Source organism: Rhipicephalus microplus, chromosome X, assembly GCF_043290135.1.
Source record: "Rhipicephalus microplus isolate Deutch F79 chromosome X, USDA_Rmic, whole genome shotgun sequence".
Taxonomy (NCBI): Eukaryota; Metazoa; Arthropoda; class Arachnida; order Ixodida; family Ixodidae; genus Rhipicephalus; species Rhipicephalus microplus.
The window spans coordinates 376,151,094-376,166,445 of NC_134710.1; the positions used below are offsets into that span (position 1 = coordinate 376,151,094).

The 15,352-nt window shown below is 44.2% G+C and overlaps 1 protein-coding gene across 1 annotated transcript in view; it reads right to left on the reverse strand.

Annotated features, from left to right (window-relative positions):
* Positions 1–357: 357 nt before the first annotated feature.
* LOC142777311 (uncharacterized) overlaps positions 358–15,352 on the reverse strand; it is a 38,452-nt gene continuing 23,457 nt past the window's right edge. The window contains exons 3-4 of the mRNA XM_075881616.1: positions 5,047–5,106; positions 358–376 (exon numbers count right to left, since the gene is read on the reverse strand). Coding sequence (XP_075737731.1) covers positions 373–376; positions 5,047–5,106 — 64 coding nt within the window. The 3' untranslated portion in view covers positions 358–372. The remainder of the gene's footprint in view (positions 377–5,046; positions 5,107–15,352) is intronic.

The following is a 15,352-nucleotide window of genomic DNA, read 5'->3' on the forward strand; positions in this document are numbered from 1 at the left end:
AGTAGAGGGCATCGACGGCATTATGGAAAAGCTCTAGTAGTGTTTGTTGTGACTCAAATATTTTTGGGCAGAAAACAGTTCGATGGCTTAAAAAATGTGGATTAGTCAACTTTATTGCAGTTGCCGTCAGCTTTACTTGAATGCGTGCAACAAGGTGCAGAAGCATGGAATTGTAGCGAAATTGGGCAATTGGACCATCACTGCATAATGATATAGCACTTGTGCAGAAAACCCAGTGCACAGAACCAAACATTTCCTGTCAAGTTAGTCTCGAGCACGATGGTGAAGTGCCAAACTGTGGCCAAAAAGAATCTCAGTTGACTCACCGAACAAATTTTCTCATTTCATCTAGCCGCGATGACCGGGACTTGATCATCTGAATGAAAGATTCCAAACAACATATTAGTAAAATGCACGTCCGTCCGTATGTAGAAATACAGCTGCTGTGGCTGGGAATCCCACTTGCAACAGCGCATCCAGTGGCAGCAGCGGGTGAGCCAACCACACGCTAAGGTTCCAATGGGAGTATTCATCACACCGGAAGTTATGTTCAAATAGGTATAGAACATTCATTTTTGCTTTCCTTCACTGTGATTCCAAATTATCGTGACATGCTGGTTTACATTGCAATTCTCTCAGCTGAGAAAAAATCTGCGCACTATACCTTTAATATACATAAAAGCTATATAATATACTAGCAAAAAAATTTGTACATTAGAAATCAGTGCACGAAAGAAAACTATCAGAACATTAAATGTCACTAACTATGAGGGTGCGTTGTGCTGACGTCTTCTTTTTTTTTTAAGTGCTGTGCTTCGCACTTATACACTGCATTCTTTGGAAGCCTAAAATAGCATCAAGCTGCAGTGATGGCCGTTACTCTTTTCAGTGGGCCGATGTTCACAAGAAGAATTATAAGACTGTGCGAATAGTGAACTTTACATTCAAAGCGAATAGTGACTTTGGTTGAATATTTTGAATCAAATTCGAATAGTATATATGACATATAAAGAAAAATGAGCATAATTATCATGACCTAACTAGTCTGCACAATATTTTTTGAAAATTGAACTGGGGCCTCTACTCAAATTCTATTTTTTATTTTGTTCAAAGGAAGTCTAAAGAACTTTGAGTAGTAACAGGATTTGAATTTCAGTAGGATACGAGTCATAACCCTTCGAATACATAACATTTTAAAATGTATTACACTTAGAGCATGTAGGTTGTCATAATTAGCTTTTAAGCTTATTAAAATGAATTGACTTGAGAGTAATATAATTTTAAGGGGCCATGCGACTTTTTCAAGTAGTCATGGAATAGAATCACTAAAATGCTTATTTATTGGCTCGTGAATTCACCGCAGCAAATATTTCTAGAATCCGTCCAGTACACGCAGAGTTGCAAAGATTTCTCGCACACTGCAAGTGCATTCTCTCTTCTCATCCCAATGAAAGCGCTGAGAGCAGGAAGGGATGGCACAGGGAAAGAAAATACGCCACATGTGCTTTCTGAGCTTGTGGAGTAATTTGCCGAAAGAAGAGAGCAATTTTTAGCTGACTTTTAGAATTTATTATGAATTGCACGCCGCGTGCTGCGCTATATTATTTGACTTGCGTGTCCTCGGTAGCCTAGACTACTGATCGGCAGCGTTTTCTGACAATGCTCAAAAAGTGTTGCAAGGCCCCTTTAAATCTGAAGGGGAGCTTCGAGTAAAGCGGATTTTTCTTGGATAGGTGCTTTCACGGTTCAGCACCCCTACACTGCAGTGAAACCACTTTTAGAGGTGGTACATTCGTACTAATATGCACTTATTCGTTCCTTGCGAGTTATTCGAAATTTTCAATATTTCAAATGTGAATTGAAGCGAATTCAAATACCATACTATTCATTCCAATATTTGAAGCATTCGAATATTTGCACAAGCCTAGACAATTGAATTTATGGGCATACTTTAGAAGTGCTGTGATATGAGTGCAAATGAAAACATTACATTTATTTACAGGAAGTGCGAATACTTCAAATTGTAAAATTCTAGTGCGAATCAAATCAAACAGCAAGCACTATTAGAAAATACTAGATAGTTCAACTATTTGCAGACCCCTAAAAATGCAACGCGGTGTTATTTATTCCCCATCCCCCTCTAGTCTACGGACTCTGTTAATTCAAAATTTTAGCACAAGAACGTTCACAGGAAAAAAAAAGGGACAAGCACAGTAAGTCAGCTGAACAAGAAAATCTTTTGAAACCAGATGACAGAAAAAAACTACTATGGCCTTGTCTTACAACCCTACTAATTCACTGACACATGTGAGCTAGCAATGACAAAATCATAGCTCACGTGGAAGGAAAATGTTGACTGGTAAAGGCTTCTAATATTATACTGTATAATCATTTGTCTTTGTACAGCAAAACTCATATTTTTAAGCTCGGTTCAGTTGCTCTTGTACTCAGCATTACTCAATAAAATGTTCATCGGTTTTTGTTTTTTTTGTTCACAACACCAAACACACTTCAGTTTTCTTAAGCTGAAAAGTTATCTGACAATTCTAGATGTCACAACCTAAAGAAAAACTACAGCAAAAAACTGAGTTATGCTTGGTATGCGCCTACACAAATATATAATACTTGCGATGAACCTAAAAGCTACAATGTTAGAGGGTATTATTGAGAACTAACAGACAATGATGCCAAGGAAAGTATGGGAGATGTTATAACATGTAATTGTAATGTAAATATGAACTAGAAAAAGTGGATAAATGATGACTTGGCACAGGCAGGATCCATACCGGCACCATCGCGTTGCATGTATCCGATGGTTCAGTGACTGTACCGCCTTGTTTAAGTGTGCTGGTTAACATGGTTAGCAACATCAACCGAACGACTTTCGAAGTTGAGAAAGGCAATGCCTCCGTGCTGTTGTCTCGTCAAGTATGCGTTGCCCACGGCCTCATGGAACTGACAAAACAGCCTGAGAAAACTCTACAAACGAATTTCAGTCATGAATAACATCACTTCACGAGGCAGTGTTGTCACTTACTTCGAAGAAATCAACAACTTGAGAGCTAGCTTGTCACTTGCACAACTCTCTTGCAGTCCTCCCGACGACAAGCAAGACTTCCGGTTAAGCTTGATGTGAATTCTGTTCTATCGACTTCACAGAAAAAAAGTCTTCGCTACCTCCTGCTTTCCTTCAGTGACTTCATTGCCACGACGTCAAAAATCAGACGCCCGTTGTGAAGCACAGAATTATACCCGAGCCTAAAAAGACCTATTCAGCAACATGCTTATCGTTTTTCCCGCAGAGAAAGATACCATTAACTACCAAGTTCAACAAGTGCTTGCTGACGACATCATCCAGCCATCTACAGGAACATGGGCATTGTGTTGGTCAAAAAGAAAGACAGCACATTGCTTTTCTGTGTTGATTATTGCAAACTGAACAATGTGACAAAAAAGACACCTATCCACTTCCTCCCATCAATGACTCACTCGAACACCTTCAAAACGCCAGGTATTTTGCATCCACAAATCTGTGCAGTGGTTATTGGCAAACTGAGGTTGATGAGTGTGACCTAAAAAAGACTGCATTCATTACTCCTGACAGGCACGTTGAATTAAAGGTGCTTCCTTTCGGACTGAACTCTGCTCTCGTAACTTTTCAACGAATGATGAACACAGTTTTGTAAACTCCGAACTGGCAATTGTGTCTTGTCTATTTATATAACATTGTCGTTTTTCCGGTGACTTTCGAGCAGCACCTTTAGTGTCTTTGGACAGTATTTGACGCACTTCGAACAGCTGACCTGTCACTCAGGCCTAAAAATGCCATTTCAGCTCTGAGGAGCTGATATTTCTCGGCCATGTCATAAGCAGCAATAGGATTCGCACAGACCCCCGAGAAAACGCGGGCTGTTGCTGCCTTCCCAAACCCTAATGAAGAAATACGACGTTCGCCACTTTCTGGGATATTGTGCGTACTACTGTCGTTTTGTCCCAAACTTATCGAAAATAGCAGAACCCTTACACAATCTTACGTGAAACGCCGCTTTTGTCCGGGACACAAAACAACACAAAGCTTTCTGCGAGCTATGATAATAATGCCTTCAGATTCCACCAATTTTGGGTAACTTCGGTCGCAGGTTCAGATGCTGCAGGTGGCAAGTAATCTTTTGTCCACTTTTCTTTCTTCACATTTACATAACAATTACTTCTAATAACATCTTCTATACTTCTCTTGGCATTGTTGTTTGTTATTTCGCATTACTATTGTGTTTAACCTTGAAAACGAGCCCTTAAATTTACAACTTTTTCCTATGTTAGAGGGCAAAAGATCTATTTACAAAATATGCACAGAAAATTACCATAAGGACTTCAGAGTCAGTCTGAATTTTATTTTTCCACTCGTATCTGCAAAAGAAAACAAGAACTCTGCCATGAACTGTAATTGTCAGAAGATTATTACAACAAGAAGCTGAAAATGTTTCAGTGAAAACTTTGCCGCTGATGCCTAATCTACAGATTTTCAACTCGTTAAATATGTGCACACAATATAATGAGTCATTCACACATGCTTTTCCTCACCTTACACTAACTGTGTCATGCAGTGTATTTACAAGATCAGAATGAACCAAGTAGATTGCAAAAAAAGTAGTTATTGAACAACTAAGCTTATCTACAAAGCCAACAAGGCACGCACGTGCTGTCCAGATGCAGACCAAGTCTTAAATTAAAAAATAGCCAGATAAAATAAAACTATAAATACAAAATTTCTTGCAGAAACAAACCATGGAGTGTCAACACCTTCCTACCCAAGGAGCAATGAGAGAGTCAAAGGAGCTATTATAACGAGCAATAACAGTAGTACATGTGTCATCCATACTCTTTTATGATGTACTGAAGGCCTGCTTGATGCATTGTTATGCCTCACCTTTTATATAAGAGGCATTTTCATGAGTCTAGCTACTACTGAGTTAAAAAAATGCTACTACTTGATAACATATCTTCATTAGCAAAAAGTAAGGAAAACTAGAAAGTCCAGCCACTTACACTGATGTAATGCCAGGAACTATGTTGACACATGCTGCCAGCTTCTTTTCAACTAGGCCACTGGAAGAACCAAGATAGTTTCAAAAAATTAGTGCTCATGTTTATATAAGAGCTAGTATACAAGGAGCCCTGAAAAACTTCACCTTCACTCAAGGATTTTGTGCTTGAACTGCTGTTGCAGAGATCAAAATGCTTTAAAACAAGGCAAAAGTACTATGCTCTGCAAGCCAATGAGATCATCCTTTTTATTCATCTTTTGAGCCTGTATTGAGGCCTACTAAGCGCATCTTCGTCAAGCAGCAAGAACATAACTGACAAAGGGAGTAAATAATAGAATAATGAGGTTACACCATTGGTCTAAAACAAAGTGGCTTTTTAAAGTGGCAAATAAAAGCGTTAGTAAGGATGCATAAATAAAGGCACTTTCCTACAATAAAAAGTGACAAGTGCCGCCAGTTGAGGCATATCATGTAATTTGTCAGGACTACTTGAAAGCCTGATATACTATAAATTATCAACTGAGCATTCTTTACATGATATTGTTACGTTTGAATCAGGCTTGACAGTGTTTATTTTCAGGATGAGAATGAGGTCAGGCAATGGAAGGCTAAGATAAAGCCCACAGGCGACACCCGACAACCTAGTCTTCCTCTTCCACATGCCCGGCTTATACCGTAGCAATCCCCGGTTCACAGACGAAGCCTACTAAACAAGTCCAAGTCACTGGAGGAATGATATCTCTTGGGCAAGCCACATGCAACAACTGCGTTTGATTTGACCGATGACGAGGTGTCGTCAAGCGTGCCACAACGTACGTTAAGTCACTCAAGCAAAGTACAATGATGAAAGAGCCAGTATACTGTGGTAAAAACATTTGGCATATACCACGTTTGCATTGGGGGGTCCACAATCACAAAAATTCACCTCTGTCAAATTAGATCACACCACGGCGTTGATCGAACTTCTGCTTGGGGCGACCTTATGATGCCAGTGTGTGCAGGCGCGAATTCTGGTGGGCTTCTTCAGCCTAGCACGTTTCGGCCACTGAGTCATTGGCATGGAGCTTAAGTAGAAGGATCGTATTGAGGGAGCTGTACGGTGACAGAGCGTAGAGCACGTAGAAAAGAGTAAAGTCCATAATCTAGTGCTTCATTGTATTGTACGCAGAGAAAATAAACGGTAACATTGCATTCCAGCTCTTGTGATTAGACAAGACATACATAGCAAGCATGTTCATACGTCCTACAAGACCGTTTGTCTGGAGATGGTATGGTGTTGAATGTCGGAACTGCGAAGTACAGAGGCGAAGCAATTCTTCCACAGCATCCTCGATAAATTAGCAACCACGGTCACTAATGATTACTCGAGGTGGACCATGAAAAGAAACTACAGAGCGCAACAAAAAGGCAGCGTCGCGATCAGCTGTGAAAGATGGCATTGCAGTGGTTTTGGCAATCGATGAAGGTGATCAATGCACACTGTTATCCAGCCGTTGTTGTTCAAGCATAGTGCAGGGGTGCAACAGCTGAAATACTCATTAGAGAAATTTGTGGAGCAGCAAAATGTTACTTTTGGAGCACTAAATTACAAACATGGAGCACGTTACAAGGAAAAAAAACACATTCTTTATCATGAAATACCAAATTTGGAGCAGTATAAAAAAGAAGGGTTACATTTAGGAAAAAAATATGTATAATTCAACATCATCTTAATCGTGTAATGTGAACATGAGCACTGCTATTTCAATAGAAGTAGTATTTTCAAAGACCCCGCTGAGCAAACAATGATAAAAGTCGATATTAGCATTCGTTGCATCGGTCAAATCATTTGACAGACTCAGTGAATTTAAATATTGATCTGCGAAGCTCCCGACCTTGAAATTTGGGAGATTCATAAAACCGAGGAGTAGGTGTGCTGAAAAGAAAACTGGTGCACAATGCAGTTTATTATTTTAGGGAAGCAGAAATGTCATACACTTCCAATGATTGCCAGTAGCTTATTTAGACATCAGTAAATATACTTGTACTCAGAATTGTGTGGCATACAAACGCATGAGTAACTGAGCAAAATGCGCAGTGTCTCACTAGCACTTACAGCCTCATTTAAATCTCATTACACTTTTCCGCAGGGCACCGGTGTACTGCGGCCAAGGTAGCTCAAGCAGCATTAGAACCAAAGGCAAGAAATTTTCTAACCGTCACACCACCACCCCACTTCCCACCTTTTTTTTCACAGTGGGGTTCCATTGGCCCGGCAACGGCACCAAATATCTATTGCCAGGACAACACAACTTCAAGAGAAAAGTGTTTGATGTGGCACTGCTAGGGCAATCAACGTGGTCGCTGGCAATGGTGGGGTTCGCAGCACGTTGAGCTTGTTCGGGAGAGGAAAACACTCCCAGCTTTAGTTCTTAACAAGGCATATCAGCGTTTTCAGGCTAGGTAATTTACATTTCCCGTGAAGTGCTGGTGGCTACAGCAACGTATTTTGTCTTGAAGCTCTGTCGTCCCGCTGATAGGTATTGGCTGCGGTCAACGGACTGATGGGCGTGCCTAGAAACCATAGTGCTTAGAATATTTTAAGTGTATTCTAGGCACTATAGTTTGGGTCTGCGCAATTTGCTTGATGGCGCAAACTGCAGGTGGCCAACGTGGCCTGCATTTCTCGCCGAAATTAGCAAACCTGAAAAATATTTTGAGGCTGGCTGGGCATTTTGGCGCAGCGTCATGCAATTTCAACCAATTGGCACAATCGATGCAGCTGTTGCACCACTGATAGTGAGAACAGGTCCAACAGGTCAATGCCACGTAAAGCCCATCTTGCTAAGTGGCCAGAAGGGTCTCTAACAGTAACAAGTCAACACAATGAATGATGGTCTGTCACAACCGTGAACGAATGGCTACAGATGTAGCAAGAGAACTTCTGAATGACGAATACAGCCACTATGCATTCTTGCTCTGTCACCGTACAATTCTTTTCAGCCTTGCTTAAAAGTCAACTTGTACAAGTAACTACATGCTCTGCATTATTATGGCACTGAACAAGTGCACCTCCAATGCCAATTCTACTTGCGTCAGTCTTCAGTAGAAGCAGGTGGATTTAAGTGACGGAAAATAAGTTCTGATGTCAGAAGAAGCTTCAGTTCGGGAAATGCGGCATAACATTCAGGCGTTCACTTGAATGAGCTCTCTTTTCACAACAAGCTTGTCACTGGGTGCACAACATCCACGAATCTAGGCACAAAACGATGAAAGTAGGAACATAACCACAAGAAGCTGCGAAGTTCTTTTACAGGGTGTCTACCGTTTTTACTTTTCCAAATTCCCCGACTTCTCAAGGTTTTCCATGATGTTTAAAAGCAAATGCCTTGACCGTCATATCTTCCTGGAAAACTCTGTGCACAGGAAACAAACCTTTGAGTGAAAAAAAATAATTAAATCAGGCGCTCTTATAAAATAAGTAAACATATATACCGCACGTGCTCAGAATGTTCTGAGCGTGTGCGGTAAATATGAAGAAGTACATTTGGCCAAAATAAAGTCTCTGAGCCAGGCAGTGAGCAAGTTGGCTATTTAATGTACGGAAGAACCAGAAGCAAACTCCCAAGTTAAAATTAACTGCTGCTGAAAGTTTGAAGGAGCGTGCGACAGTCCAACAACGCAGCCAAAGCTGCTACGAAACCTAGAAGCAGTGCTATCTCGTGGCATTCATCTAAAAGGAAGACACAGGAGCCCGGTCTGCTCTCTCACTGAAGTATCAAGTTCACTATATATCAAGTTCACATCCAGGCCGCTCAGGATGTGGATAGAATTGGATTAGATTGACATGGGTTATATTGACATGGACTCCTGTATTGACTATTGATTTGCATCCCCACCTGATTTGCACACCTCTAAAATATAGTTTTAAGCAACAAAGAATAACGACTACTCGCATACTCTGTGCCCCTTGCCTTGACAACAACTAATGACAATGTCACAAGAACGTAGCCGTACAGCAAAATCTTCTTTAGTTTTCTTTTTTTTCCACGGCGAGCACATGCCTGTTGGTGTTCTATTTCTCTGGACTTTGATGCTTGGAGCACGACGGAAGTTCTTAGATGCCTGCAATAAAAACTGGGGGTAGCATTTAAAGAGCTGACATTTAAAAAATATGTGATGGCAAGAAGGGAATCTGTCAGGTCAGAACAGAGCTACCTTGATCCCATAGCTGAATCACAAATGCCAGCATGTAACCTTTGTTTACGTACTCTTCTATGGATGTGACGCCAAAAAATATACACAGATTTACGAACACAATCTCAAGAAACTAAAATGAAGAATTTAGCTGAAGTTATCCAATGCTACCCTTGAAACATGAGTTACCAGTAATAAGTGCTTAGCTGAGGACGTTTGCCATTGAATCGCCAATAATAAAAATAGTAATAACAACAATAAAATGCATGACGTACTCCGGCATGCCTGTGCTGATGGCAGTTCTACCCTAACCAAAAGAGCTTCAGGCAGAGCCGAAAGCGTGGTCAAAAAACATGCACAAATTTACCTACGTGAGTAATGTGGTTCAAAAGTCATATGCTGTATGATATGGTTACACGACATCGGCTACGAGAGAGCATCAGGTAGACGACGAAGACGATGAATGCGATCGCGCTCATGTTGTTGTTGCTGTTGTACCTCCATCTTGGCCACAGCTGCTTCTGACTCTCCCTGTATATTTTGTAAATATATTTATTTCATTCATTCTCTCACCCCCGTGACTGACATTTGGTGGAGATGTGGGGTACAACACGATATAACAGAGCTCCGCAGTGGCCGACATTTGTATTTTTCCACCATGGCAAACCAGGGACCCGCTCCCGCCGAGGCGACTACAACTGTTGTCCTTCCGCAACTAAAAGATCCTGGCACGTTCTGTGGCACTGATGATGTCGACATCGAAGAATGGTTGCCGTTGTACGAACGTACAAGTAAGAATTACCGCTGGGATCAAACTCTTATGTTGGCTAACATCCTGTTCTACTTGAAAGGAACAGCAAAAGTGCGGTTCAAGAACCACGAAGATGAAATTGGAAGCTGGGATGCGTGCAAGAAAAAGATGCGCACCCTTTTTGGCAAGTACGTGGATAGAAAGGCAGCGGCCCAGAAGGAGTTGGCATCTCGTGCGCAAACGTCAGCAGAGTCCTAGGTGACTTACATACAGTCAGCAGAGCCCTAGGTGACTTACATACAGGACGTGCTTGCCCTTTGCCGAAAAGCAGACAATGGCATGGAAGAAACCGAGAAAGTAGCACACATATCGAAAGGCATTGCAGATGATGCGTTCATACTCTCATATGCAAGGACTGCAACACAGTCGATGTCATCATCAAGGAGTGCCAGTGTTTTGAGGCCGCAAAAAATCGACGTATCGCCCATCATTTCACTCAACTACTAAACACAGCAGCAACCTGGTTGTGCGAAGACGGGCCTGCACTACAGATGCCATTAACTGCAGAGCATGTGACCAAGATCATCAGACGTTAACTTGAAGCTCTGTCTCCTGCGTCCACGTGCTCCCATGCCTGTGACTCAAGCCCTCAGATGGTGCCACTGGTACATGCCATCGTGTGACGACCTTTCCCATGCTGGACTGGCCTCCGAGTGTACTACAGCTTCCTCTCAGCCGATCAACCGTCGCCGACCACCAGTTTCGTATGACCAAAGCCAAAACCTTCTGGTGCGCCCTCGCAATCCAGTCGAGTGTAGGACTGCTGAGGATCATCCGATTTGTTTCAACTGCCGCCGTATCGGTCACATGGCCCGCCATTGTAACACTCGGCGGTATTGGCATCAGGCATCCTATGGGTACACCCATCGCCCAGGGAGGGATCATGGACACTTTCAACCTTGCCGAGAATCACCTCAGACCACCAGTGAAGACGGTCCTTCTATGTCGCCTTATCGTCGTCGTTCTCCATCTTCGCATGCTCACCAGTCCCGTTCACCCCTCTCCCGTCACCCGTCGTCTCGCTCGCCCCAATTTCGCCGACTGACCACCTGCCGCAGGAAAACTAGATGATGCAGCTCCCGGAGGTGATGCTGCATCAACCACTTGCTTGCCAAATCCTCTGACCATGCTGCCAACTCGACGCAACCTTATCGACATTGAAGTAGACGACACGCCTGTTGTTGCACTTGTGGACACAAGGGCTCTCATTTCAGTGATGAATTCAGAACTCCGTTGCCGCCTTAGGAAAGTTTTAATGCCACCCACAGTATCACTCATTCAGGTCGCCGACGGGGGCATATTTCCCATGCTCCGCGCGTATAAGTGTTACCGATCGCTCCATGACAGTGCGATTTGCTGTGCTCAAGAAATGTTCCCATGAACTTATCCTCGGCATAGACTTTCTATACGCCCACTCTGCCCTTATCGATTGTGAAACCGGCATGCTTCAACTTGATTTATCGTGTTACCATGATGACCCAACACCAGCTCAACCACGTCTGTGTTCTGTAGATCCCGTTCGTCTAGCACCTCAAGCCGTTACCTACGTGAACCTGAGATCTGTCCCTCCTGTTCCCGACGGTGCCTCCATGTTGATTGATATGTGGGGTTCAACGTCCCAAAACCACCATATGATTATGAGAGATGCCGTAGTAGAGGGCTCCAAAAATTTCGATTACAGGGGGTTCTTTAACGTGCACCCAAATCTGAGCACACGGGCCTACAACATTTCCACCTCCATCGCAAATGCAGCCGCAGCAGCCGGGATTCGAACCTGCGACCTGCGAGTCAGCAGCCGAGTACCTTAGCCACTAGACCACCGCTGCGGGGCCGGTGCCTACATGTTGACACCTATTGCTGATGTTCTGCTGGCCAAAATTGTTGCCGCGCCTCACACACTTTTGAAAGTCACGGGAAATACAGCATCTCTTCCGATCCTAAACTTCAGCTGGTGCACTCAACTTATCCCAAATGGTATGACTTTGGCAGAAGTTTCTTCTATAGATGCTGCCATTTCGGCGTTCGTTGCCAAATCTTCGTCATCTGCCCCATTCTCCTTCTAGAAGAGCGCAGCGGATGCCACCATCGACAAGATGATAGCCCCTGACCTTCTTCCAGCACAGACAGCTGATATCCGACATCTGCTGAAATCCTACCATGACAACTTTGATTTTGATGACCGCCCTTTGGGTCAGACATCCTTCGTAACTCATAGAATTAACACTGGAGACGCCAGCCCCATCCGTCGACGTCCTTATCGCGTGTCTAATGCTGAGCGACAAGTTATCCAGCACAAAGTTGAAGAAATGCTCACAAAAGACGTCATCGAACCTTCCTGCAGTCCATGGGCATTGTCGGTCGTGCTAGTCAAGAAGAAGGATGGCAGCTGGCGCTTCTGCGTAGGCTACCGTCATTTAAACAAAGTAACACATAAGGACCTGTATCCACTGCCGCGGATTGACAATGCTCTCGACTGCCTACATGGGTCTGCCTACTTTTCATCTACCTACTTACGATCCGGATGCTGGCAGATGAGAAAACCGCATTCATTACACCTGGTGGACATTTCCAGTTCAAGGTTATACCATTCAGATTGTGTAATGCCCCAGCTACATTTGAAAAGATAATGGACTCTCTCCTGCGTGGATACAAATGGTCTACATGCCTGTGCTATCTCGATGACGTTAATTGCTATCTCGATGAACTACAATCGAAAGCCACCTTAGCCGCCTATCGGCTCTTCTTGAGGTTTTCCGGACAGAAGGACTTTAGCTCAACTCTTCCAAATGTCATTTGGCCGTCGGGAAATCACTGTGCTAGGCCACCTTCTCAGTGCTCAAGGCATGCAACTTGTTCCTAACAAAATTAGAGTTGTCAAAGATTTTCTCCTACCATGTTTCGCAAAATATGTTTGCAGTTCTATTGGCCTCTGTTCTTACTTTCGACATTTTGTGAAGAATTTCACTGACACTGCCTGACCACTTACAGAACTACTGAAGAAGGACATGCCTTTTTATTAGGGTACTGACAAAGCGACTGCCTTCAGCACCCTGATTGATTTGTGGGGTTTAAAGTCCCAAAACCACCATTTGATTATGAGAGACGCCGTAGTGGAGGGCTCCGGAAATTTTGACCACCTGGGGTTCTTTAACGTGCACCCAAATCTGAGTACACGGGCCTACAACATTTCCACCTCCATCGGAAATGCAGCCGCCACAGCCGGGATTTGATCCCGCGACCTGCGGGTCAGCAGCCGAGTACCTTAGCCACTTAACCACCGTGGCGGGGCTGCCTTCAGCACCCTTACAACCTTACTTACTTCCCCAACGATCTTGGCGCATTTTGACCCGTCAGCCCATACTGAAGTTAGTATGGGCCAGCAGACATGAAATCAGTGCTGTTCTCGCCCAGCAGCATCGAGGACAGGATCACGTCATCGCTTATGCCAGTCGCCTCGTTTCTCCTTCGGAGAGCAAGTTTTCGATCACAGAGCGTGAGTGCCTCGCACTAGTCTGGGCAGTCAGAAAATTTCGACCATACTTGTTTGGCCGCACCTTTTCAGTAATTACGGATCACTATGCCTTGTGCTGGCTGTCGTCCCTTAAAGACCCAACTGGGCTACTTGGCCATTGGGCCTTAAAACTCCAAGAATACAGCTTTGACATGGCATACAAATCTGGCCTAATGCACCAGGATGCCGACTGTCTATGCCGTCAACCCGTGGACCCACCTGACCTTTCAGCACGATTCTCTGACCCTTGTGTCTTCACCATGTCTGCTTTCAACGACATGCGCAAGGAACAGCTCACGATGTCCACTTGCGGTCTATCATGCAGAGTCTACGTTTGCCCCACCTAGACCCGTCGCTACACATGTTCATTCTACGCGATGGCATTCTTTACCAACACAACACCAGCCCCGAGGGACCACAGCTACTACTTATGGTTCCTGTGACACTCCGTTCCGCTGTTCTTGAACAACTTCATGACGGCCCAACCGCGGGACATCTCTGGGTCACGCGCACGTACGATCGCGTGCGGTGTATTTTTCTGGCCAGGCCTTCCTCGTTCTGCACCGGTGCGCCGATACATTGCTGCTTGTGAGTCCTGCCAGCACTCCAAAATTCCACCTTGCCACCAGCTGGTCTGCTCCAACCAATAGACATACCCACCGTCCCCTTCTACCACGTCAATCTTGATCTCGTTGGACCATTTCCTACTTCTCTCACTGGAAACAAGTGGATAGCCACGGCCACTGACTACGCCACAAGATACCATATCACACGAGCGCTACCAACAAGCTTTGCCACTGACGTCGCGGATTTCTTGCTTTATGACGTAATTCTTCATGGCACTCCTCGGCAGCTGCTGACCGATCGTGGTCGTTCATTTCTTTGAAAAGTAGTAAGTGACATCCTTTGCTCGTGTTTGACGCGTCACAAGCTCACTACGGCCTACCACCCGCAAACAAATGGTCTTACCGAGCGCCTAAATAGAACATTCACAACAATGCTCTCCATGTATATTTCCAAAGATCACCTTGATTGGGATAGTACTTCGCCTTATGCGACATTCGCATACAATTAGTCACGCGCCGACACCACTGGCTTCTCCCCTTTCTATTTATTGTTCGGCCTCGATCCAGTGTTACCCTTCGAGATTCTTCTCCCATCGACTATGCAAATGGTTACACAGTATGCCCGGGATGCCACTGCTCGGGCTCAAGTGGCCCGCGAAATCGCACAGGAACGTCTTCTTGGCTCGCAGCTCTCTCAGAAGGCCCGCTACGATAGCCATCACAGAGTAGTTTCCTACTCTACAGGTTCATTGGTCCTCTTTTGGACATCATGCCGCCACGTTGGCCTCTCTTCGAAGCTCCTATCTCGCTACTCTGGGCCTTACAAGGTTTTACGCCGGCTTGGTGAGGTCACATATGAGATCACTCCGTTGGACAGTCAGTCGTCGTCGTCCGCACCCACCACTGACGTCGTCCACGTGTCCCGTCTGAAACCATACATCTCTGCATATGATGCTACTCTCCTTTAGGCACCGAGACGGCGCTACCGGCGGCAGGGGGTTATGTTACACGACATCGGCAACGAGAGAGCATCAGCTAGACAACGAAAATAATGAATGCGATTGCACTCGTGCTGTTGTTGCTGTTGTACCTCCATCTTGGCCACAGCTGCCTCCGACTCTCCCTGTATATTTTGTAAATATATTTATTTCATTCATTCTCTCACCCCCGTGACAATATGTAGAAGCAACAGACATCGAAATAGTTTATGTACTCATATGAAAGCTAAGAAATGCCATAATCA